This window comes from Stenella coeruleoalba (assembly GCF_951394435.1).
Source record: "Stenella coeruleoalba genome assembly, chromosome: 5".
Lineage (NCBI taxonomy): Eukaryota > Metazoa > Chordata > Mammalia > Artiodactyla > Delphinidae > Stenella > Stenella coeruleoalba.
In genome coordinates this window covers 126,816,638-126,841,923 of record NC_137150.1, presented here as the reverse complement: position 1 = coordinate 126,841,923, position 25,286 = coordinate 126,816,638, and the positions used below count along the sequence as shown (strand labels likewise).

The window sequence follows — 25,286 nt, the reverse complement described above, 5'->3', positions numbered from 1 at the left end:
GTCAGCATAAAAACACTTGTTGGTTTTACTTTACAGATAGCACCTGTAGGTCTTAAGTAATACCATGTATATTACTCACTTTAAGACTTTTATACTGTACAAAATTTCTGCATATAAAAACATGAAAATCTAGCTTTGTCCAAAATTTATTCTTTATAAAATTAAATAACACTGATTCTGAAGCATATGTTATCTGTCACAAGAGATAGACCATTCTGTAATATGTCCTAAGCAGAGACCAGAGAAAATGGTTTTGAGTTTTATCAGAAGTGTGGTATATTTCCCTAAAAAAATAAAATCTCTACAATGAAGGTCTCAAGAAAGTTTTCTCTGCAAGGGGAAAGGAAGAGCTGGCATAATACCCTCTCCTATTTTCTCAAGACATTCTATCCCCTTGTCACATCAGTACAGCCTAGATGGGAAATCGAGTTAGGGCGAAGCATGTGCACAGGTGCACACATGCTGCTGTGTGTTGTGTGTCTAATATGTGTGAGATCGTGCATGTACATTGATGTGTACACCATTGTAGATTATAGGAGGAGATGGAGAGGGAGGTAAAGGGTTAGGAAAAAAGAGAAGGATAGGGCTTCCCTGGTGGTGCAGTGGTGGAGAGTCCCCCTGCCGAAGCTAGGGGACACGGGTTCGTGCCCCGGTCCTGGAAGATCCCACATGCCGCAGAGCGGCTGGGCCCGTGAGCCATGGTCGCTGAGCCTGCGCATCTGGAGCCTGTGCTCCGCAACAGGAGAGGCCACAACAGTGAGAGGCCCGCATACCGCAAGAGAATCATAGTTTAGGTAGTAGTTTTACCCTCTAAAAATTTAGGATTCATATCAAAGATAGCATACACTCCTTTCCCTATTCCCCAAGTGTAACCTTTGGTTTTCATTTTGTTTCATTCATGTTAAGAATATTTAACATGAAATCCACCCTCACTAAATTTTTAAGCATACAGTACAGTATTGTTAACTATAGGCACGATGTTTTACAGCAGATCTCTAGATTTCATTCATCTCGCATAACTGAAACTTTATACTTTTGAAGAGCAATGCTCCATTTCCCCCTCCCCCTAGACCCTGGAAGCTAGCATTCTACACTCTGCTTTTATGAGTTTGACTATTTTATGTGGACAGCATGGATGAACCTGAAGGACATTATGCGAAGTGAAATCGACCAGTCACAGAAGAACAAATCCTGCATGATTACACATTTATATGAGGTATCTAAAATAACCTTTGGTTTTGAAGCAAGTCCTCTGAGAACTGGAATTTGCAAAGTTGAGTGGCACTTGAGGAAAAGGCTGACCTAGAATCTTTAGAGCATTCATACAGGGCCTCAAGCAGTAGTGGAGCTGCTTCACTCCCAGCATCCAGCATCCTGCCACTCAGGGACCTGATACTCAGGGACTTCAAAATACAGCAAGACCTAGGGTAGGGATCCTGATGTGGGAAAGGAAAACTATTACAGAGTTGACAGGCTGCCATTCTCCTACTTGGGAGGTAAAGAACAGGTGTTTGACTAGAGGGGAATATTTTATTGTCAGTTATTTCCTCATTTTTAGCATTAAAATCATAGATGGGGGAGGGGAGGAAATGACACTTTAGCAAATGGAAATTTGAGAAAATACTACTTACAAGAATATACACATCCTATGAAATGAAGCTGTACTGGAAATACACAGCTCAAAGCACCTGCAGAAGTTGTTCTCTTGCTTTTTTCCCCTCTCTATTTGCATTTTCCAGTTTGCAGTCCAAGTATCTCTTGGTACAGTTGGCTCCACCTCTGAACTGTCAGCATCTTTGAACATTAATCATGACTTATTCATTTTCATATGTCTCCAGAGAACCTCCAGAGCACTTTGCAGTGGGACCTCGACAGATATTTGTTACATTGGGTGGATTTTAAGAGAGGTTGTGGATTGCCCATCAAATCAGGAGGAAGGAATTTAGGTTGCAGGAGAGCTGGCCACTAGTGGACTTTTGACTCCCAGGCAACTCACTTTGGTCTCAACTCTTAGATAATAATCTCTAAAATAATTTCCAATTTGTAACATTCTGGAGTAGAAAGTCTCTCTTCCTTTAGGGAAATGTAAAATTACACATCAGGTGTGGTCATATACTCTAGAAATGCAGTGGAAACTTCTCATTAAATATGCACAAGTAACACTGTCACTTGGAATAATGAAATAACGAAGTAGCAAATTGTCCCCCTAAACATGATTCCTCATACATGTTCTTTTTCTTCTTTAAAAAGAAAATAAAAACACGGGCTACTTTTAGCCAGTGCAAAGTATATTATTGGACAGACTGACATTAATTTTTCTGGAACATTTGTGGAATATTCATCCTAATCCACAAGGGTAATATTTTTAAAGTGTTACCAAATGAACTTCCTAAAGTGCCCAAGTTACTTTCACAGAAAAAGAAAAAGGTTATATCCAATTAGAAATGTTCTGAATATGTAAGAATTTACTCATTAAATTTATAAGCTGTATTAGTTCCTGTCCTTGTGAATATGTGGTTATGTTTATATTTAGTACTTGATATTCATGTTTGGAGCTTTATCTGTATCTATCTTGTTCTTCAACATACTTCTAAAATTTTGAATAATCTACCTGAGTACAAATATCATTATGTAATTAAAATTGAAGGCATAAAATTCAGAGGCATGATTCATGTGAGAAATGCAGTGTTTCTGAGAGAGGAGAAAGATGTTCATTCACTAAGAAGAAAATTCATTTGGAATTTCTTTAAATGCTAACTATATGAAATCTATGAATTCAAATAATTATAATTAATTAATTTACACCACTGCCATCTGCTTCTCTATCAAAAGGATCCTTTGAGATTAACAATGATGAAAGGGTTAAAATTAATGAATCCAAGTTGTTTTAGAGATGGTATTTAGTGACGAATATTGGGCTACTTTTTACTGAAATTGGTAATAATAATAATAACAAATCCTATCTAAAGGCACAGGCAATGACCCCTGAAGAGAGAATGGCCAGTACAAACTTGAAGGCTACTGGGGGAACAGGAAGACTTCAGGAACTAGGTTCTCCTTTATTTCCTGTTTCTGAATGTCTCTGGTTCCTCAAAATATTCAACTGGTAGTATTGGTCTTGGACAGCTGACCACTGAGAGACTGAGGGGTCGTGGAATTAAAAGGCAATGGCCTTCAGCAATAGAACTTCCTCCCAGATCTTGAGGTATTTCAGAATCCACTAGAAGTTATTGGGTGGTCCAGAAACCCCAATGATCAGTTCATTTATAAGTGAGAACTAACTCTCAAAACACGCTTCACCCCTCCTTCCAGGTGACTCCAGAGGGTGCTCCAGGCACAGGGCAATGGGCATCACTGCTGGGCAGCTCTGGGATTCCCGGGTTCATCGCTGCTACTCGGAGGACCTCAAGCCAGTTCAGGACCCTCCCGATTCCCTGAAATAGTCATCAGATCTCTTAACAAAGATACAAAAACCACCAGCAGCTTGGAGTGCACAGAGGTGCCCCTGCTATCCTTGGCATGCATCTCTGTGAATTAAACAAAGGTAGAAAGACAGAAATGTGCTAACTATATAGCAGATTAATTTTTCAATAATGTATTCATTAATTCGTCTTGGAATAATGGGGAAGGAAGGTACTCTTGTCCCTACGGTAGACCTTCTAACCATTATCAGTAGTGGTTAGAAAGTAGGATTTTCCTTCTTTTCTACTAGAGTTGATAATTTGAGGAAAGAAAGAGGAGAGAGAAACCAAGTAGCAGTAACAATACCACTCAGATACTAATAAACACCAGCCTGCGCCCTTCCTCCCCCCCAAAGTCTTCTTTTTCACCTAAAAGGAATTTCTGAGAATGATAGTAGGTCAGGGCCAAGGGTGGTGGTGGTTGTTTTAGGAGAAATAAATACATATATGGGTATTTATCATTTAAATATCATTTTAGACGAAGGAATAAAAGAAAAGTGTGGGCACTTTTTGTTTTTTTTTTCCTAATCTTATGGGGAGAAAAAAAAAAATAAGCGCAATTCCCTTCAAGAGTTAACTCTCCCCCCCTCCCGCCCTTGCCTTCTTAAAGCAAAGCAAAGGAAGTTCCAGTCATCCGGGATTAAGTGAAAGATCGTGGGCGAGGATGAAAGGCGCGCTTGAGGAAGCGGGGAGCCCGCGGCTCGCACACAAAGGCACGGAGTTCCCAGGCCTCCCGCGGCCCTGTCCCGGGGACACGCAGCCCTCGGGGCGCAGAGACGCGCCAGGAAGCGCCCGCGGCTCTCCGCCTGCGCGGCCACTCTGCTGGTGGCTCGGAAAAGTTAGTCACCCGAAGACCGAACCTAGCGTGCATCCAAGAACGAGAGCGAAGAGTCCGAGGGATGCAGAGGGAGGAAACCGGTACCGGGAGAGCGGGGCGAGGGGGCGCACGGGAAGCTGAAAGCCCTTGGCTGAGGGATGCGGTTGGCAAGGTCTACGAGGCCAGAGCGCACCGGCGTGCACAGGGCAAAAACGTGCTGCAGGAACTTCCTACCGAGGGAAAGAAAAGCAGGAGAAAAGGGGGCAGAGAGAGACTTGAAACGTCTCAGTAACTTTAAAAACATACCAAAACACCCCGTCAGGAGATGAGGTAAGCCGAGGTTAGCCAACCCCGATTGGTTGTGAAATATCAGACAAACCCCAGCCGCTGTGGCTTTAAATGAGGCCAAAGAAATCTTCTGTTTTTCTTACTCAAATACTTTTCTCCCCCTCGCCCTTGCTCCCTCCCCCACCCTCCTTCCACCTCACCGGGTCCCTTCCTCCTCCGCTGTCGCCCTTTCCTCGATCACCCCCCAGGCCCGCCCTCCCCCATCTGATTAGGCGCGGACCAGGAAGGGTGGGAGTGGTGGGGGAAGCTCTCCCTTTAAGAGGCAGCTTGCAGTGACGAATTGTTGAAATTGCCATTGCAGGATGGCATGCCGCTATAAATTCATTGTTCCACCTCCTCGCATCTTCACAGCGCTCGCGCTGCTCTCCGCGCTCGCAGCGGCCGACTGGGGATGACGGCGGGCAGGAAGACACTGCATCAGAAGGGACACGGACGCGCAGCTTCGCTGGCTCGCCGCAGGCCGCCCCTTGCATTTCTGTTTTTCTGTTAATTTTCTGTTAATTTTTATGGCTTTTTTTCTTCTCTTTCTTCCCTTCCTCCCGGTTCCAGTAGAGTCAAGGAAACCCACAAAATAAGAAAGGAAGCGGGCTCCGGAGCTTGGAACCCCTGCTGCCGGCGGGTCCCGAGCAGCAAGGGGGCTGGAGGCAGCACGCACCAGTTGCCCGCCTGGTGCGCGGCACCTTCCTTACTTTTCTCGGTGCCCCAATCCTGGCTGGGGTTGGATTGGGTTTTTTCCCCTTTTCTCCACAACCCGGCTTCTTTTTCTTTTCTCTTCTTTTTTCTTTTCTTTTTTTTTTTCTTTTATTCTTTTTTTTAATCCTCTTTCGGGAGCACGAATCCAAACATTTTCCAAACCAACAAAGAAAAGTTCGCACGCTGGCATCGCGGCCGGGACAGGCTGGCGCTGCTGCCGGGTCCCCCTCCCTCCGACACTTGACTCAACCTTGCAAGCAAGTGTATGTGTGTCCCCACCTCCCGCCCCGGTAACTTCCAGAGCGAATAACAAACCCCCATAAAGTCCCCGTCGCGCAGCCCCTCCCCGCGGGCAGCGCACTATGCTGCTCGGGTGGGCGTCCCTGCTGCTGTGCGCGCTCCGCCTGCCCCCGGTCGCGGCCGGCCCCGCCGCGGCACCTGCCCAGGATAAAGCCGGGCAGCCTCGGGTTGCTGCTGCGGCCGCCCAGCCCAGCCGGCGGCAGGGGGAGGAGACGCAGGAGCCGGCCGAGCCTCCCGGGCACCCTCACCCCCTGGCGCCGCAGCGCAGGAGTCACGGGCTTGTGCAGAACATCGACCAGCTCTACTCGGGCGGCGGCAAGGTGGGCTACCTGATCTACGCGGGCGGCCGGAGGTTCCTCCTGGACCTAGAGCGGGATGGTTCGGTGGGCGCCGCTGGCTTTGTGCCCGCAGGAGGCGGGCCGAACGCGACCCGGCGCCACCGGGGCCACTGCTTCTACCGGGGTACGGTGGACGGCAGCCCCCGCTCTCTGGCTGTCTTTGACCTCTGCGGTGGTCTCGACGGCTTCTTCGCGGTCAAGCACGCGCGCTACACCCTGAAGCCGCTGCTGCGCGCGCCCTGGGCGGAGGCGGAGGCCGGGCGCGTGTACGGGGACGGGTCCGCGCGGATCCTGCACGTCTACACCCGCGAGGGCTTCAGCTTTGAGGCCCTGCCGCCTCGCACCAGCTGCGAGACCCCCACGTCCCCGCCAGGGCCCCGTGAGCGCCCCCCGGCGCACAGCAGCCCGGACCGACGCTGGGCGCTGGCCCTGCAGCTCCCGGACCAGTCAGCTCCCTCGTCCGATGGGAGTCAGAGACCACAGACGTGGTGGAGGCGGCGGCGGCGCCGCTCGGTCTCCCGGGCCCGCCAGGTGGAGCTGCTCCTGGTGGCCGACGCGTCCATGGCGCGGATGTACGGCCAGGGCCTGCAGCATTACCTCCTGACCCTGGCCTCCATCGCCAACAAGCTGTACAGTCACGCCAGCATCGAGAACCACATCCGCCTGGTCGTGGTGAAGGTGGTGGTGCTGGGCGACAAAGACAAGAGCCTGGAAGTGAGCAAGAACGCGGCCGCCACGCTCAAGAACTTTTGCAAATGGCAGCACCAGCACAACCAGCTGGGGGCTGACCACGAGGAACACTACGACGCGGCCATCCTGTTTACTCGGGAGGTAGGTCCCGCCTGGGGGAGTGGTTCAAGCCCCGGAGTACGGAGGTAGGTCAACGGGACAGCCTTGTTGACAGCCTTGTTTCTCCCACAAACCGCCTGCCCCCATGGGTTTTCTTCCCTGCTTCTTGCAGGAAACCCAGCCAGCCTCCAGATCTGCTCCCGTATTCGGGATAGAGCCGGAGCAATTCAAGCCTTAAATGACCAAGACCTGCTCACACAATCAATCCAACAGGCAGGATGTCTCCAGTCTGAGATACGCAGTCATAGATGCGTAAATGTGGTAAAATGGAGCTAGAATGCTTGGGGAAATGTGCGTCGTTAAATGAGAAAAGGGGGAAAGCAAGTTTGTCTTTGGAATCAGGGATCATCTACTTTCCAATGAACCCAAAGATATAACTTTGTCTAACCTAATGGCAAGGGCTGATGATTCATTCACTGTAGTCACTTTTACCCACCATCTTCCTTTGTAAACGTCCATACCTTCTTACTTGAACCCCTTTCAAGACATAAGTCAAGGGAAGGCTTTCCAAAGGAAGGACTTGTTTTCCAGTCTGGCTTCCTAATGGAGTTCTTACATACCCAGCTTGGTGGAATCTTGCTTCCTTGGATGGAAGGGATTGGGGATGGCCAGGAGGATATAGAAACCCAATCTTCTGAGGTTCCTTAGCAACTCCTTTGCCTAGTCCTCCAATGCATGGCAAGAACTGCTCCGTCCTCCACAGCTGCCAGTCAAGGGTCACATCCAGCTTGCATGTTTGGGTTTTGGATGAATGTTTCTGAAGCCCCAGTGCGGAAAGATCTGGGCAAAGAGTCAAGACATGAAGGAATGTTTTCCCAGGATTTCCCTCTTTTAAGGAAGGGGGTTACAGGAAGGGAAAAAATACTGATCTTTATAGGCCCAGAGGTTCTGGGAGGAACACAATATCTATGTAGACCGTCACAAAAGTGTGACATTCAGATACAGAGTCTGGACTGGTTTTGAGCTTGTTTTGCTCAGAGCTTTGAGCCTCAGTTTTCATAGCTGTACTCTGATTGGCGGGTTTGAGTCATGCTTTCACATGCCTGGTAAGAATGGACTTTGAAAGCTCATTCTTTAAGTGTTTGAGATCCATCCAGGATAGAGAGAAGGATTAGAAGCTTTGAAATATTATGCAAAATCATGGTGCAAAGGGAGCAACCAGAACTAGGACAGGAAATTCAATGATGGCTTGCAGGAGGTTTCAGAATCACATAGCTCCACCACCTAATTCTCCTATTTTTACTAAGGCACCTCTGGTATGAAGGAAAAGTGTTGATAAATTTGGAGTGGAGAAACACTTGTGGTTCACAGGGTGGACACAGATGTAAACCACATGTAAATAAAGATGCCGGAGGGCAGCAGTTTAGGGAGAAGTGGGCAACGCACAGTGCTTTGTACAATGGAAAACCTTTCTCTTCATGAAGTGATCTCCTGGAAACCATCCTTTAATTTTTCTGCACAACATTAATCTTTAAAACGGAAGAACATTCATTTTTGTAGCCTTCCATATGAAGTGAAGTTCTCCTGTAAAACTATCCCTTTTTTATTTGGTTTCCAAGTCTTTTTTTTTTCTTTCTTTCTTTTTTTGGTTCACAACTTTCCATGTCTGGATTTCTTGCTTTGCTACATCACTAGGGGCTGCCAAGAAGGAGGCTTCAGAGAGTTTATGGAAGGAAGTTCTCTAAAGACTGAAGAAAAAATACTTTTGTAGGCATACTACTGCAAAGTGTTCACTTTGAACATTTTCATGGTTCACTTTCATTTTGGAATAAAAATGCACATTCCATAAACATTAATAGAAGACCGCAATACTCCCTATTTCCTGCCCCATAATTTTCCTAATTGCTTCTTAGAAAAAAAAGGAAAACTAGTCAGTGATTCAAAATGATCTGTCTGTTGCTTTTTCTGGATTTGTTTTTTGTTTGGGTAGTTAACGATTCCTATTTTCCAAGCTTTGAAATATATCAGTTCCTTTAAATAGATAAAGCAAGGGGGAAATAAGTTAACATCTATCTTAATTTTAATAAGTATTATAAGAACATTCATTTTTCAAACTAGTCTACACATGGAAAATATTTTACATGGGCCCTCCCTGGCCTCCTTGCCAAGCAGAAGCATACTTTTAGTAAAGTAAATCTCATTTAGTTTGTGGTTGGCCCTCTGGTATATACATCTAACTTGATGAGAACCAAATATTTGAAGAGCATATGATTATGAATGTATGCACCTAATTTTAAAAACGCAATTAATTAGGGGGCTGAGGAAAATATTACAAGACTCATGTAGCATTCATTTGAGAGTACTTTAAAATATAATGTTAATCTCTGCCTAATACTTCAGAATGTGGAAACCAAGAGAGCTAGAGGAGAAATGATCTGAGATCTTCAGTTTCATGGAAATCAGATATCTGGGACCTAAAGAAAAACTTTCATGGCTATTTTTTTTTCAATGAGAAATACCCGGAGTTGGCACCAGGATCTACTTTTACATCTCTGTTTTGAATGTAAGAGGTACGTTGCTTAGCAGCCAGACGCCAAGCCATGAAATCCATGTTTTGATGGGCTCTGAGCACTGTTCAAATTCTGTATCCAGATGTCTTCTCCTAAATTACTTGTTTTTCAGGCATGAAGCAAATGTGTGAGGATATGTTTTCCACCCATGTTGTCTAGCCGAGGGCACCTTGAGCATTATGTCTAGGAATCAGCAGAATAGTGCTAGTAATTCATTTATCAAACTAACAGGCTTCACTGTCAGGACTGTACCCCAGCACAAGGCGCTGTCCTAATTAGGGAAATATAGCACCAGTCACTTTTTTGCAAGAGGAGCCATTTTCATTCCAGAGTGGCACTTACGCTGGAATTCATACCACTGCTACCATCAAACAGTAGAAATCTGATCTCCCCAGGATTTATGTTTGCTTTCCAGAATCCTTTTCTGGTTCCTGGCTTCCTCTTTTCTTTTAAGATAGTTTCCTTAAAGGCACACTCCTAAATCCATTTTGGAGATGATGCACTCTCCTTTAGAAACAAAACACCTACCTGCTTGAGAAAAAAAGTGGGAAATTGTTTAACATTTCCTGTCTGTGACCATACCACCCTGAACTTGCCCGACCTCGTCTGTTTAACATTCCCTCACCCCTGCACAACAAAGCTTAATGAAAGCTTTACTTTTTCATGGCTTGAAAGCATTGGATTGAAACTGAACCAGCTACGAGACTACATAATAGAAAAGGTTCATTCATTTTCATTAATCATCAGTGTGCCAGTTAACAGGCAATTGTGTGTCAGCTAACACCTCACTTCTATATTCTGCCTTTTTTTTTTTTATTTTATATTGGAGTATAGTTGATTAACAATGTTGTGTTAGTTTCAGGTGTATAGCAAAGTGATTCAGTTATACATATACATGTATCTATTGTTTTCAAATTCTTTTCCCATTTAGGCCATTACAGAGTACTGAACAGAGTTCCCTGTGCTATACAGTAGGTCCCTATTGGTTATGTATTTTAAATATAGCAGTGTGTACATGTCAATCCCAAACTCCTAATCTGCATTCTGCCTTATAATGCTGTGGTGGGGACTCCACCCAGAATTAACAGCTGGCTCCTTGCAAGGTTATGACAATAGGGGGCCCTAGAGGAAGACTGGAAGCTTGGAAGAAGGAAACGGATGTGCTTTTTCTTATTTGCTTGTAGACTGAATCGACTATTTCAATCACATATTTGAGTTCAAATCCCATTTAAATTCAAAAGCAAGCCCTTATCAAGGGATCATAGCTGATAGGTCAATTCTAACCAATAGAAGGCTAAATGTCTAAGAAATGGGAAGACTGGGAGCAGATTCAGCAGCTCAAGTTGACGTTTTAAAAATAAATTGTGGGGCTTCCCTGGTGGCACAGTGGTTGAGGGTCCACCTGCCGATGCAGGGGACACAGGATCGTGCCCCAGTCCGGGAAGATCCCACATGCCGCGGAGAGGCTGAGCCCGTGAGCCATGGCCGCTGGGCCTGCGCGTCCGGAGCCTGTGCTCCGCAACGGGAGAGGCCACAGCAGTGAGAGGCCCGCGTACCGCAAAAAATAAATAAATTAATTAATAACAAAAATAATAAATTGTGAATTGAAAATTTCTGAGAGTAGGTCTTAAAAGTTTGCATCACCAGAAAAAAAATTGTAACTATGTGTGTGATGGATGTTAACTAGACTTACTGTGGTGATCAGGTTGCGGTATATACATATATTGAATCATTATGTTTTACACCTGAAACTAATATAATGTTGTAAGTAAATTATATCTAAATTAATTGTGAAGAATATTACCTAAAATCTGAAGTCTATTATATGAGAGACAGTAAACCACAGCACACAGGACATACTGTCTTCCTCACTTTCAGCACCTGCCTCTGGGCGTCTCCTAAGTGTGAGACACTCATTTAGGGAGCTGAAAGCAGCGAGATGGAAAATACCTGGTCCCTGCCCAGCCCAGCTTATCACAAGGGGAGAGGAAGCAGATATATGCATAAATCAGCTAATGTTAGGAAAACGCTAATAAATGCTGTAACTAAGCTATAAACAAAGGCTTAGAAAGGAAAAAGGAAGGAAGAATCAATTCTGCCTGTGTATCTTTATACAGGCTTCATTGTAAATGTAGAATTGAATTGGTCCTCGAAGGATGGGCAGATTTGATTTGGATTCAACCACCTTTTATTGAACATTTCATAAGATGCTATCCATAGTCATAAACCATTTTATAATTAATCCTTTCAGCGGTCTACAACCATAGTGACATTATCATAAGTTGACAGATAAGGACATTCATACAAAGAGAAACAGAGATAAACTTCTCAGAGTAACAGCTGACAGGTGGCTGAGAGGGAAGTTCGTCCTGTCTAGTGGTCTCTAAAATAAAAATATTACAGCAAATTTATTCAAACATTCAATATGCTTCTAATAGGCAAAGAGGGATGAAGAGGTTTGAAAAGTAGCCCCTTTCCAAAGAACCTATTCTAGGAAACAGACAAGGAAATGAATAATTGTTATACAGTGTGATGACTTTTGTAATAAATGTGGTCATTAAATGTCATGGAAGTACATTGGAAGGTAGCCTAACCCATCTGAGTTCAATTTGGAAGAAAGAGGAGAATTAACCAGATCTATAAGGAGGAAATAGGCATTGCAGACACACCAAACTAGTAGTGCAGTGGCCCAGAGGCAGCATGGTAATTCTGGGAAATATAGGGGTTTAGGTATGATAGGACAGATGGTATGAGAGTGGAAAGGTGATAGGTTAGTCTAGAGAAGATGATAACAACCAGCTTATAGAAGAAATTCTATTCCATGTGTATTAGTCTTCTTGGGCTACCATCGCAAAACTCCATAGACAACAGAAACTTACTTTCTCAATTCTGGAGGCTGGGAAGTTCAAGATCTAGGTTTCAGCCTATTTGCTTTCTGGTGAGAACTCTCTTCCTGGCTTGTAGACTGTTACCTTCTCACTTTGTGCTTACATGGTGTGTTTGAGGGGGCAGGGGTAAGAGAGAGTTTTCTGGCATCTCTTCTTAAAAGGACACTGATCCTATTAGATCAGGGCCCCATCCTTATGATTTAATTTTACCTTAATTACCTCCTGATGGACCCAATCGCCAAATATAGTCACGTTGGGGATTAAGGCTTCAATACATGAATTTAGACAGTGGCAGGGAACACGATTCAGTCGGTAGCATAAACAGTTTAAACTGTAAATTAAATTCAGTGGGAGTCTATGGAAAGAGCATCAGAAGGAAAGCAGCAGTGATCAGAGGGGTGTTCTTGAATGAGCCTTCTGGCCTAAGTAGTTGGGCTAGAGCCTGCGGGAGCCTTTACAGACTATTTCGGTAATCTTCAAGGAGAGACTCAAGATGGTCTAAACTAAAGCAGTGGCATTAGAAGTAGAGAGGCAGGGGTCGAGTCAATAAGTGTTAAAAAGAAGTGGATTTGAGTAAATTAATCCCTTCTAGCAGGAGGAATATTGGGGCTAAAGTTTGGGCCAAAGAAGTTGGGGAGATATGCAGGAAATAGTGGACAAAATGGATCATAAAGGTGCAGTTAAAGCTGGCAAGGAAGCCTGGGTTGCATTGTGCAAGGTTTTAAATGCCAGGCTGAGGTTGGCATGCCTTTTAAGTTTTGCAGGAATGGAGGAATCCTATAAGATCTGGGTTCTAAAATGTAATTGACTGCAGCATATAGGTAGGGAAGTCACAGGAGACGAAAGGACCATTTAGAAACCTTAGGTGATAGTCCAGGCAGGAGGGAACAATGGAAGGAACAAGAAAGAGAGGACATCTACATGAGGCATTTGGTAGATGGAGTCAGTGACTTACAGTGACTGATCTGATGCGGCAGGTGAGAGACAGGCAAGTTAATGATGTCACCAGGTTTCTTATCCATCACTTCCAGTTTCTTGCTTTCTGCAATTTCTTTCTCAGTGCATTTTGTATTTTTCTGTGCCTCTAGATTATTGAGTTTCACCATATATACCACAGAGAGAAAGACTGTGTTATTTGTTAAAACCAAGGAATTTGCTTGACCAAGTAGAGATTATGAATGTAAAAGATAAGAGTAATGTCGGGGGAAACACAGGTGATGATTTAACTGCACCTTGGTGAAGTAAGTTCAGGAATTGGAGTGTTTAGATATAGGTTTGAATTGCAGCTCCACCAGTCTCAAGCTTCTGATTTTGGACACTAATGACCCCTGAGCTTTAATTTCTCCATCTGTTAATTGAAGTGTTTTCCCTTAATCTCAACATGTGTGTAGCTGGAACAAACCCATAAACCACCTGGTCCAAGTTCCTAATGCTATTGATGAAGGAAAGTAGTCTCAAAGCATATAAATAATTCACACAATGAATCTAATTAATAGAGTTGAATTTAAAGCATCACTATCTCTTCTCAGCTTCCATCTCCATTCTCCAGAACGACGACTCTTCTGAGCATCTATTCCCCTCAATCTCCAATGTGCTCCATCTTTCCTTTCTCTTCTTCTTATCTCATATTTACCAGGATAAGTTCCCTATCTTGGAACTCCGGGCCCAGGCTACCTTTCCAGCTTCCCCTGTTCATCCTCCACCAGGTCTATCCTGTACTCCAGCCACAAGAAACATGTTGTCATTTCCAAAACAGACCCTGCCTTTCCCCACCCCTGATATATTCACGAGTCTTTCCTTTTTTGAATACCCTTCCTCTAACACTGTCAGACTCCCTTTCATCCCTCAAGATCCAGTGAGCTCCTTTGAAACACCTTTATTGATTCCCCCAAGGAGAGCTTGGCAATTCCTCTTCTGAACTCCCTCAGCAACCCGTTCAATCTGCTTCCTTCTTGACATGTCTTGTTTTGCTCACTAGATCATGTTTCTTAAGGGTCAGGATCAGATCTTATTGTATTTATTCACCACACTGTCAGCACTTCACACAGTGTCTGGCAGGTTGTGGACACACAATAATTGTTTTAGGAATAAGTGTACCTGGATCCCTTGGTCCCTAATCCAGCAGAGCTCCATGTTTTTTGTGTTACCTAGTTGTATCCAGAAGCATGGACAGAGACTGCAGAACATGGGTCATTGTCATGGTTGGCCTAACAGACCCTATTAATGTAGTTTCTGCTGAGGTCCAAATCAAGATCTCTGCTATTGGGGTCTGCTGTTTAGGTAACCCTAAATCCCTCTTCACTAGGAATCTGGTAGACAGATAGGTAGATACCTGAGGCTAGTTAAACCCTCTTCTCTGCCCTTCCCTTGAGCTCTGAGCTTGTCCTTACCAGGGGGTAATATCTGCAGAAATAGAAGATGCTGCTATTTAACTCCAGATTCCCCCATACAAGTTACCCTGCCTTCATTTTGGCTGCCGTTACCACAGCTGTGATGATATCTGCTCTTATCAGCCTTCACGTTTCCTTCCTTCCCTCAGCGCATTTATGCTGCCTGAGAGACCAATCTCCCATCAAGACTAGAAATCCTGCGTCTCCTGTTATGCCTTCCACTTTGCACACTCATATCGGCTTGGTTCATTTTCCCCACCCAGTACCGACCACTGGGATTTTCCAAGTTGTATTAGCTTCTGGGCACCTGCTTCTCAAGGTAGCAGACTTTGCTGGCTCCCTCCCCGACCCCACTCCATCCACAAGAATAGATCTGATGTACTGTGAGTCCTCCTAAACTTCACGATAAGTCACAGATACGGCCATATTCATGATCCTCTAAATGACCACCCTTAGTCACCATGTCAGTGACCGCCCTGTCAAGTCTTCGTTGGGCTTGCTGACTATCTTGACTCTATTTTAGGTACAATGTCCCAGTCCTGGCTTCTGGCCAGGACCACACCACAAACCTACCAGTTAAATCTCTGCATGCTCTTGCAACCCTTACATTTTATTAAATCCTCCATTGCATTGTTGTCTACACGATATCAATATCATGATAAGATATCAATCCTGCATAAAAAGAACCATCTTTAACATAGCAGAGATATAACTTCTCTTCAGATTTACACTGACTAAGCAGAATTCTTGAGAGCACTTTTATTTTGTTTGCCTCTTATGTGGCTACTGTATGTGATTTACATTTCTTTAGTATCCCCTGCTTCCAGATTTGGAAGATAGATGGATGGGTGGACAGACGGAGAGACAGACAGACAGACAGATAGATAAATGCTATTGCCCCAATGGTGTCTTTACCCTTTCTCTGAATTAAAAAAAAAAAAAAATTCTATGAATTTCAAATAAGGTTTGCACCTGTAAATGTTGTTATAAATCACCATCAAAAAATAGACATGAATGTGATGTGCTGTATTCTTAATAATTTGATGCACAAGTTGAGTTTTAATGTAATGGAGTGAACATTGCCTCCCAAAGAAATACAGGCATTCGTTTTATAACTTGAGGAAGAAACCATAACTGAGCTGCCACGGTTTGAAATTGCATGAGTGAAGTGGAAAGGTTGCCAGTTTACATAATTACAGTTACAGAAATATAGTCTGTGGCTATGCAGTCAAGGGTTTAATCAGTGTGATTAAAAAAATAACTGCTTCTGTTCATTATTTTGTCACATGTACAAATTTCCGTGGCAAAGGACCAAATGCATTTAATGCAATTCAAGGATGACAAGGAGGTTTGATGGGCTCTAATGAGCAATTGATTAGCAGTAAACAGAGAGAGATTAAGAATCCACATTAAACTCTATTCAGAACAAGAGGGCCATTTCCATTAGCTGTGGCTGTTCATCCGAGCTTATTAATGAAGTAAGAAGGGGAAACAATTCTTCGGTTTTGTTATTTGAACCCCAAATTGTGAAGATAAACATAAAACACGGTTTAAAAAAATATGCATGTGCAGAAATAACCCACAGTGTCCAGTAGTTCACTTAAACCATGACCTGGGCCTTTGGTCTTAAAGCTACTAAAATGACTGGGGGAAAAATGGATTAAAACATGTATTGTACTATATAATTATCTCAAAGACTGATTGTTATGCAAAAGTGTGTTCCAATTTCAATTTTAAAAACTACTAATTTGTTCTCAACAGCTGTAATTTGAGATCCCATGGATGGCATATGAGGATACCCAGGAGACATTGGGAGGCTATTGTTGGTTTGGTGACTGGATTCACCAAGGCTACTTGGCTGAGATTTCTACTGTCTGCAGCTATAATAATATGGCGGCCACAGTGCAATTCATCACAGCTGGGATCTCATAATATACGGAACACAATAAGGACCTGAAAATGTACTAGGGAGATCGTAGGGTATCCCTTTTAAATATTATTCACCTTAACTGGACTTCTATGCAGCTTTTTATGCAGAGAAAAGTTAGAAGAGTGTGTTGACATTGACTAGGCGGCATTAGTTATGTAGTAGTAATATCTCGTGCTGGCTTCCTGCAGTCTGTTGAGGTCTTGCTAGCATACAGCATATTAAAGGTATGTGACAATGTTCAGTAAGGCAAAAATCTGTATAGGATAACTATCTTTTCTCTTTGTCCTGGGAGAATAAAAATATTAGCTCCATGTCATCAAAAAAAAAAGTAAAAAATAAAATTATGTGAGGTCTACATTGCATCTGACTATATGTCAGAATTCACCTCAATTAAGCAAATGTTTGTTGAGTTCCTATTATAAGTCAGGCATTGTGGTAGTTGGAGATACAAAGATAATAACTGCAACAGAGAGAACACTTATTTCAACTAGTAAATAGTCATTTTTCACAGTAATTAATATTTTTTTTAAATTCTTCTGCAGTTATTCACTTATGGCTTTTGCTTTGGATAGAAATATATATACTGTCAATTAATTTTCATTGAAAACAGGAGTCAAATACAAGAAAGTCTAATGTCCATTAATACTCAAATAGCACTTAATGGAAAGCTTATCATTACAAATCTATCATGTCAAAAAATTTGGCTTATATTTTCTCTATATGCTTCGTGATTTAAAATTGTCTTGTTGATGTCTCTTTCATCTAATTTGATCATATTAACCATTAGCGAGGTGTGATCATGTTCCCCTTTGAGAATCTCTTAAAAGCTATGCAATTTCTCTCCAGGAGAACATGTATGCTCATTTATATAAATACAGTATATTACATATATTTTCTGAGAATTGATCAGGTTGAAAAACACTACATTAAACACTGTGGGAAAGAGTGTATACATTTCTGAAGACACAACCTATGAAATTACAACTTAATTTGGCAATTAAGAGATGATCTTTTGAGGAATTACCCTTATAGATTAAAATTTAGTTTCTTACCCAAATTACTGGGAAATTTATATTCTGCCATAAATAGGTGATTGCAATTTGCCCCTGTGATGGAAAACAAATTATTAGACTTGGCTTCTAATAAATTTAGCAGGAATTTAGGTCAGAATATTAAGGCTTTCCTAAGCGTGACTGTATGTGAAAGTGATCCATGGCATATGTACCTGCATATACACAGTACAGCTTTGTTAAGGCTGCGACTGCTATTGTAATGGACAAGCCACAATCTTATGACATCTTTTAAAATGTAATTGAGTCCCTTCTGTGCTTCTGGGACCCAGAGAAGCTTAGAAGAGTCAATGCTATTAGTTTGTCTTTGGAAGGTTTCCAGAGCTGAGCAGGTGATACCATAAACAGATCCCAGTGTTGACATTTGGAGTGAGCAAGTGGCTCTACAAGGTGGCTCCTTCTGGATGTAAATTGATTTTAATGATTTCTTTCTTTCTCCTGGGCAGGATTTGTGTGGGCATCACTCATGTGACACCCTGGGAATGGCAGACGTTGGGACCATATGTTCTCCCGAGCGCAGCTGTGCTGTGATTGAAGATGATGGTCTCCATGCAGCCTTCACCGTGGCTCACGAAATTGGTATGCAGTGTCTTTTCTCTTCCCTGGCCAAATCAAACACTTGTAACAGCTGCAACAGGAACCAAAATACTTGGCAATTAATTCCAGATTTCTCCTGGTTCAGATGCAGCATTGGGGATTACATTTGTTTATATTTGTACTTTTAGGGTTAACTAATAAGAGGGAAGGAAAACAAAGTCAGGCATACACAGAAGTTATTTCCTTTCTGTCAGTGCCATTTAAAAGTTTAAGAGAAATTCGCTAGTGCTACTGTCTTTTGAAGCATCCATAAAGGACTCAGACAAAATTTGTCACAGTTGACAATGGAATGCAGAGATGTTTGCCTTAGAAGTTACTCTATTGATTCATCCAGGGCTAATCAGTTTACACAGAAATTCATCAGGTTTTATTCCACTGTGAGTAATAACAGTCAGCTCCTGGAGAAGGTAATCAATAGATTATGGACAACATTCCTGTCTTGTTTTTAATAGCAAAGCAAATGAAACAAAACCTAACAGTTACCAGGGTTGGTTTTAAAATGTCACTTACCTGGTGACATTAAGAAACTCATCTAAATCCTAAAACTAGAAATTTAGGACTGAGTTAAATATGAAAAATATCCCAGCAATTAGGAATATGTGTTTCCTAATAATTGACCTAGCTACTAGGTATATAAGAAGTTAATTTAGTACTTAGGATTAAATGTTAGAATTATACCCATCTGGGCTCAGTTCTTGCTAAAGTACTTTCTACCTGTGTCATGCTGGTCTGATTATTTAAAGTCTCTAAGCTTCAGTTTTCATATCTGAAATATAGGCATAATAATGCCTATTTCATTGAATTATTTCAGGGACCAAGTTGGGTAAGTTACAGATACTGGCTGTTATTTATATCCATATACACTTCTGTTTATCTTTTTAATTAACTAGTTCATTTACTTTTTAAAAAATTCTTTTTGCGGTACGTGGGCCTCTCACTGCTGTGGCCTCTCCCGTTGCAGAGCACAGGCTCCGGACGCACAGGCTCAGCGGCCGTGGCTCACAGGCCTAGCCGCTCCGTAGTAGTTCATTTACTTTTTAATGTGTCACATTTTAGCATTATCTTTTTGGAGGCAAAGTATGGCTTGATAGTTATTGTACTTTTTTGCTGTATTTTATTAAGCAGATTGTTTTCTTAAGCTAAAACCATAATTTTAAAATAGAAATTAAACTTTTTTCCCATAATTTTAGTAGGCAAAGAACATTTCACAATGTGTTGATTTTTGGCTGCTATGTTTTCTTTTGGGACTTAAAATAACTTCACATCAAAAGTGTAACTGTATAAGTCAGTATATTGGAGCAGTAAAATAGAAATCAGCACTTAAATGCCAGTTCACATGTATTAATCATGATCTTAATGCTCTTAACTGACACTCTTCTTACCATCTAAGCAAAAAAACACAAACATAACATCTTAACGTAAATAACTGTCCAATAGCATCACTGACAACAATTCAATTTAATACTTTATTAATTGAGCATCTTTAGCTTCAAGATGGAATCCCAGCTCTGTCTCCATGGTCTCTTTTATCTCAGGAAAGAGATTCAGACAATGAGTCTCCATTTCTTCCCTAGAAAGTGAACTAATAATGAATGAGGCATGGGTCTCTGGTGGCTGCACTAGAAGACCTGGTATGTCTGCAAGTGTTTTAAAAACACAAATGCCATTTGAGCTTTGGGGCTGGGATTATGTCTTCACCTCTCTCTTATTCATGCCTATTAAACTCACTGATAAAAAATACAGCCTAACGTTGATCCTTCATTGATATTTATTACATATCTCTGTATGTGCACGAATAAGTGGGAGAAACACAAGAGCCACCTAAGGCAATATTCTGATTTTGCAGCAAAGCTAAGAAGAATTAGTTCAAATACTCAAATACTCAAGACCATTGTAGTGACACAGAGACGACTTAAAAAGTACACCAGTAATTAATCACCATTATTCAGAGTGAGAGAAGTTCCATAAGAAAAGTTCTAAGCCCTGGGTAGGTAGAGGTTGGTTCATCTCACACTGAGTAGAGGAATGATGAGAAATAAGCAACAGTGCTGCAGTGAATATTGGGGTACATGTGTCCTTTTGAATTATGATTTTCTCAGGGTATATACCCAGTAGTGGGATTGCTGGGTCGTATGGTAGTTCTATTTTTAGTTTTTTAAGGAACCTCCATACTGTTCTCCATAGTGGCTGTATCAATTTACATTCCCACCAACGGTACAAAAGGGTTTCCTTTTCTCCACACTCTCTCCAGCATTTGCTGTTTGTAGATTTTCTGGTGATGACCATTCTGACCGGTGTGAGGTGATACCTCATTGTAGTTTTGATTTGCATTTCTCTAATGATTAGTGATGTTGAGCATCTTCTCATGTGCCTCTTGGCCATCTGTATGTCTTCTTTGGGGAAATGTCTACTTAGGTCTTCCACTCATTTTTTAATTGGGTTGTTTGTTTTTTTGATATTGAGCTCCATGAGCTGTTTGTATATTTTAGAGATTAATCCTTTGTCTGTTGATTCATTTGCAAATATTTTCTCCCATTCTGAGGGTTGTCTTTTTGTCTTGTTTATGGTTTCCTTTGCTGTGCAAAGCCTTTAAGTTTAATTAAGTCCCATTTGTTTATTTTTGTTTTTATTTTCATTACCCTGGGAGGTAGGTCAAAAAGGACACATGTACCCCAGTGTTCATTGCAGCATTATTTATAATAGCCAGGACATGAAAACAACCTAAGTGTCCAACAATAGATGAATGCATAAAGAATACGTGGTACATATATACAATGGAATATTACTCAGCCATAAAAAGAACAAAATTGGGTCATTTGTAGCGATGTGGATGGACCTAGAGTCTGTCATATAGAGTGAAGTAAGCCAGAAACAGAAAAACAAATATCATATATTAGTGCATATATGTGGAATCTAGAAAAATGGTACAGATGAACATATTTGCAGGGCAGGAATAGAGACGTAGACGTAGAGAACAGACTTGTGGACACAGGTGGGGAAGCAGAAGGTTGGATGAATTGGGAGATTAGGTTTGACATAAATACACTACCACATGTAAAATAGCTAGCTCGTGGGAACCTGCTATATGGCACAGGGAGTTCAGCTCGGTGCCCTGTGGTGACCTACATGTGGGGGGTGGGTGGGGCGAGGAATCTGGGAGGAGGGAGGTCCAAGAGGGAGGGGATATAGGTATACATAGAGCTGATTCGTTTCATTGTACGGCAGAAACTTAACACAACATTGTAAAGCAATTTTACTCCAATAAAAAAAAAAAAGAAGAAAGAAAGAAGCAACAGAGTGGAATTGTGGCATCGACCGCCCATGAGATCATGAGCCCTAAATCCTGACCTTGTGAAAAAGAGATTACAGATTCCATGAAGGAAGGGCTGTTCCTTCAATCCTCTAGTGATCCATTTTTACACATTGACAGCCTCTGGTTTCTTTGTAAAAAAACCACTGTGGCAGTAAATGCAGCTTCTTTGAGGCTGCATTGATCCCCAAGGCAACTGGACTGGAATGAAGAACCTTCCAGCATCATCTTTCCCAGCCCTCCTGAGTTCCTAAACCAAGAGGTTATGCAGGCAGGCAGCAGTCAGAGAGGTAGGAAGCCAGTTGCTCATGAGAACATTTTATTAAAACTGTATATGTACAATAAGAACTTTTTTTTTTCATTTTAACATCTTTATTGGAGTATAATTGCTTTACAATGGTATGTTAGTTTCAGCTTCACAACAAAATGAATCAGTTATATATATACATATGTTCCCATATCTCTTCCCGCTTGCGTCTCCCTCCCTCCCACCCTCCCTATCCCACCCCTCCAGGCGGTCACAAACCACCGAGCTGATCTCCCTGTGCTATGCGGCTGCTTCCCACTAGCTATCTACCTTACGTTTGGTAGTGTATATATGTCCATGCCTCTCTCTCGCTTTGTCACCGTTTACCCTTCCCCCTCCCCATAACCTCAAGTCCATTCTCTAGTAAGTCTGTGTCTTTATTCCTGTTTCACCCCTAGGTTTTTCATGACATTTTTTTTCTTAAATTCCATATATATGTGTTAGCATACGGTATTTCTTAATAATACAAGAATAGTGGACATAGTTTTATAAGAGAACAACGTGGGAGAAATGTGGGTTTCTTTGCAAAAAAAAAATCATACCTAACTCTTTGATGTCTGACTATGCTCTGTGTTCCCTTTAATTTCTTGTTTGGATCATTTCTATTTACGTCTTTAGAATTCTCTGTAATTCATTCTCCAATCAAACAGTGCCTACTTAATTTCCCTTTTTGTATTACATGTGCCCTAATCTGAGAAATTTAAGGTCTGGGAATAGGGGGATATGGATTTAATTTCCCTTTTATAAAGGGATCTGGCTTTCATTCACTTTGTTTTCTAATTGCTTTATTTTTCTTTAATTTCACTTTTCGCCTAAATATTGTGAACATGTGTCATAAAGTATAAGCCTTAAAAATTGTAAAGATAACCTTACAAAATATTTCCTAATCATCTGTATACAATTACAGAGCTTTGCTTCTGCAGCCAGTGTGATCTTGGGTAGTGCAGCTTGCTATTCTGTTTCTAGCGCTTTATTTTTAGATTGTTGCTTGAAGCCATCAGCTTGAATTAACTATGCTCTGGATTCTAATTCTACTCTGTTCTTCTTATGTAATTTCCTCCCTTCCCTTTTATTAGACATTTACTACTTTCCAAATTTGGAGGTTACATATCCAGGCTACATATGGTGATAAAATGACGTTGTGAAACCTCAGTTTTGCCAGAGTGTTTTGAATTCGCTTCAGTCCATTCCAAAATGAGCAATTTGCTTCATGCATACAGTGTAAATACATTCCTGTGCTCAAAACATAAGCTGTGGAGAAAATTTCCAGGCTGTTCCCATGATCTTTCTACTTTATTTCTTCTATAAGAAGTGAAATGATATATTTGATTAATACTTTTATTAACAGATTTAAATTCCATTTCACATGGAATGTCCCACTCACTGCTTCCTCTTTCTGTACATAGTGGTTTAAAATACAAAGTCATTATAGTTGAATAAAAAGTTTTTTTGTTCTTTTACTCCCTTCATCAAAAAATGCCCCTACATTGAGAATTATGTAAAATGTCAATAAACAGAGGCAAGCCTGAAGTCCTTATCTTGTACGTTTTCTATCCATGATGTTAAAGTCATAATGAAGTGACTTAAATGAACAGTTCTGAAAAGTGACTCTTCACGTGCCACGTGTAAACGGGAGCACTTCTCTTTTCCTGCTAGTTCTTTCCAAAAAAAGAGCTAGATTCTGGAGATGCATAGTCAACTGATGTCAATACAGGCTTCTGGAAAATAGAGTTTGATGCGTCTAGACTCTGCCTAGACAGTAACAAATTGCCTGCCATCTTGCTATGTGAGGGGCACGTCAACACTGAGTAAATTGTTAGGACGTTTAAGAAAGTTGTTTGAAACTATCAAGAACGCAGTCCCCCATCCCTGGACCTTGGGTGGAGGTAAGAATTTTTACAATCCAAATGTGAACTGTAGCAAGTTTCAAGTGAATGTAAGTTTACATTTGGAGTTTATATTTTTAACTTGTCAAACTTTTATTATCAGCTTTCAATAATAAAGATTTCACCTGCTGTACACATGGCTCTCCCAACATAATAATTTTACTGATGTTAGGCCAGCTTCTAATGTGCTAGGGGGAGCAATCTGATTTTATTTAGACTAATGAAATCCATAATTTGCAAACAGGTCGAAGCTTAACCTTAGAGTAGTTGATTATAAAATGTGCTAAGTGAATCTCTCCACCATGAAAGTCTCCAAAATGCTTCCTAAGCTAAAATCAGGCAAAGTGTCAGGGCCAAATATTCAGCTGGAGGCTTAGGAAGTGGTCGAGACACAACAGTATGGCTGCACATGTTTTGCTGCAGTTGGAGTGATTCTCTGCGGTTCTCTGGTTATGTTGATCTGCATGTGACTCTGCTCCCACCGATGATTAGATTAAACGAGCCCATGTTTTGAAAAGCTGCAGAGGCCCTGGAAACACCATACACCAAAGCCAAGTGCACAGAATCAGATGTCAGGACTGACTGTGAGATGTGAGGTAAAAGGAAGCTAGGTTTAAATTTGGTATTTACCCTCAAACCCATAGCTTTAATCAACATGAACTGAGCGTTTTTTTCTGTCCAGTTTGGAGCAATGCCACACTGTGTCTTTCTTGGCCCCCAGATGAAAGGTGGGAATAGGTCTTTGCTCCATGTCCGGAGGCAGCATTGAAAGATTTAGCGTTTAGTATCAGTTGGTTTGTTTTTAAATCAAATCCCAATTCGTATTTCTCTAGGGGAGGCCTGTAGATTGTCTGTCATGTGTGTGGAAAGCCAACAAGTTGAAGGTGGCATAAAATAAATATATCACACACTTAATGAGTGATTTTTCCTTTATGAATAGAAAATTTTGCCTTCTCTCACAAATCAAGAGTGTCTAGTAATATCAAAATTTATCAAAGACTAGAATACCCATAAGTAAAGTTATAACAAAACCAAGATATTAGTGAGAACAATGAAGTTAACTAACTATCACTGGGTATTTATGTTTGTCAAGCACGTATTCTAAGCACTTTGCATCTTTTATATCCTTTAAGCCTCACAAAATCCCATGAGGTACGTACTATTAATGAGTCACCCAAGAGGGGACGCTGATACACAGAGAAGTTTCAAAACCTGTCTAAGGTCAACAACTAGTATACTGCTCGGGGAAAATTTGAACCCAGTTCATCTGGCTATAGAGCCCAAGATTTGGACACTATCCTATAATGGTTTACTAGTGTTCCTTTTGAAGGAGATAATCCTGAATTTGATTCAAAAGGTTATTGACACAGCTATTTATAAGGTGAAAAAATTTGTTTTCTTCCTTCTAAATTACATCATTGATATAACGTTTAGCGTTTATGTTTAATGTTTTGAAATGGAAGTTTTAAAAGTTTTATCACTGCTACATAAGGATTTGCGTTTGAATAGACACGTAGGATCCAATTATTGGAGCTCCTGGTTTCCTTCACCAAGGAGTCTAGATTCTGATCCCATGTGAGCTTTTGACTCTC

The 25,286-nt window shown here is 41.7% G+C and overlaps 1 protein-coding gene across 1 annotated transcript in view; it reads left to right on the top strand.

Moving 5' to 3' along the window:
- Positions 1-4,954: 4,954 nt before the first annotated feature.
- The window catches only part of ADAMTS5 (ADAM metallopeptidase with thrombospondin type 1 motif 5), a 44,803-nt gene continuing 24,471 nt past the window's right edge, over positions 4,955-25,286 (top strand). Inside the window, exons 1-2 of the mRNA XM_079921639.1 lie at positions 4,955-6,788; positions 18,041-18,173. Coding sequence (XP_079777765.1) covers positions 5,682-6,788; positions 18,041-18,173 — 1,240 coding nt within the window. The 5' untranslated portion in view covers positions 4,955-5,681. The remainder of the gene's footprint in view (positions 6,789-18,040; positions 18,174-25,286) is intronic.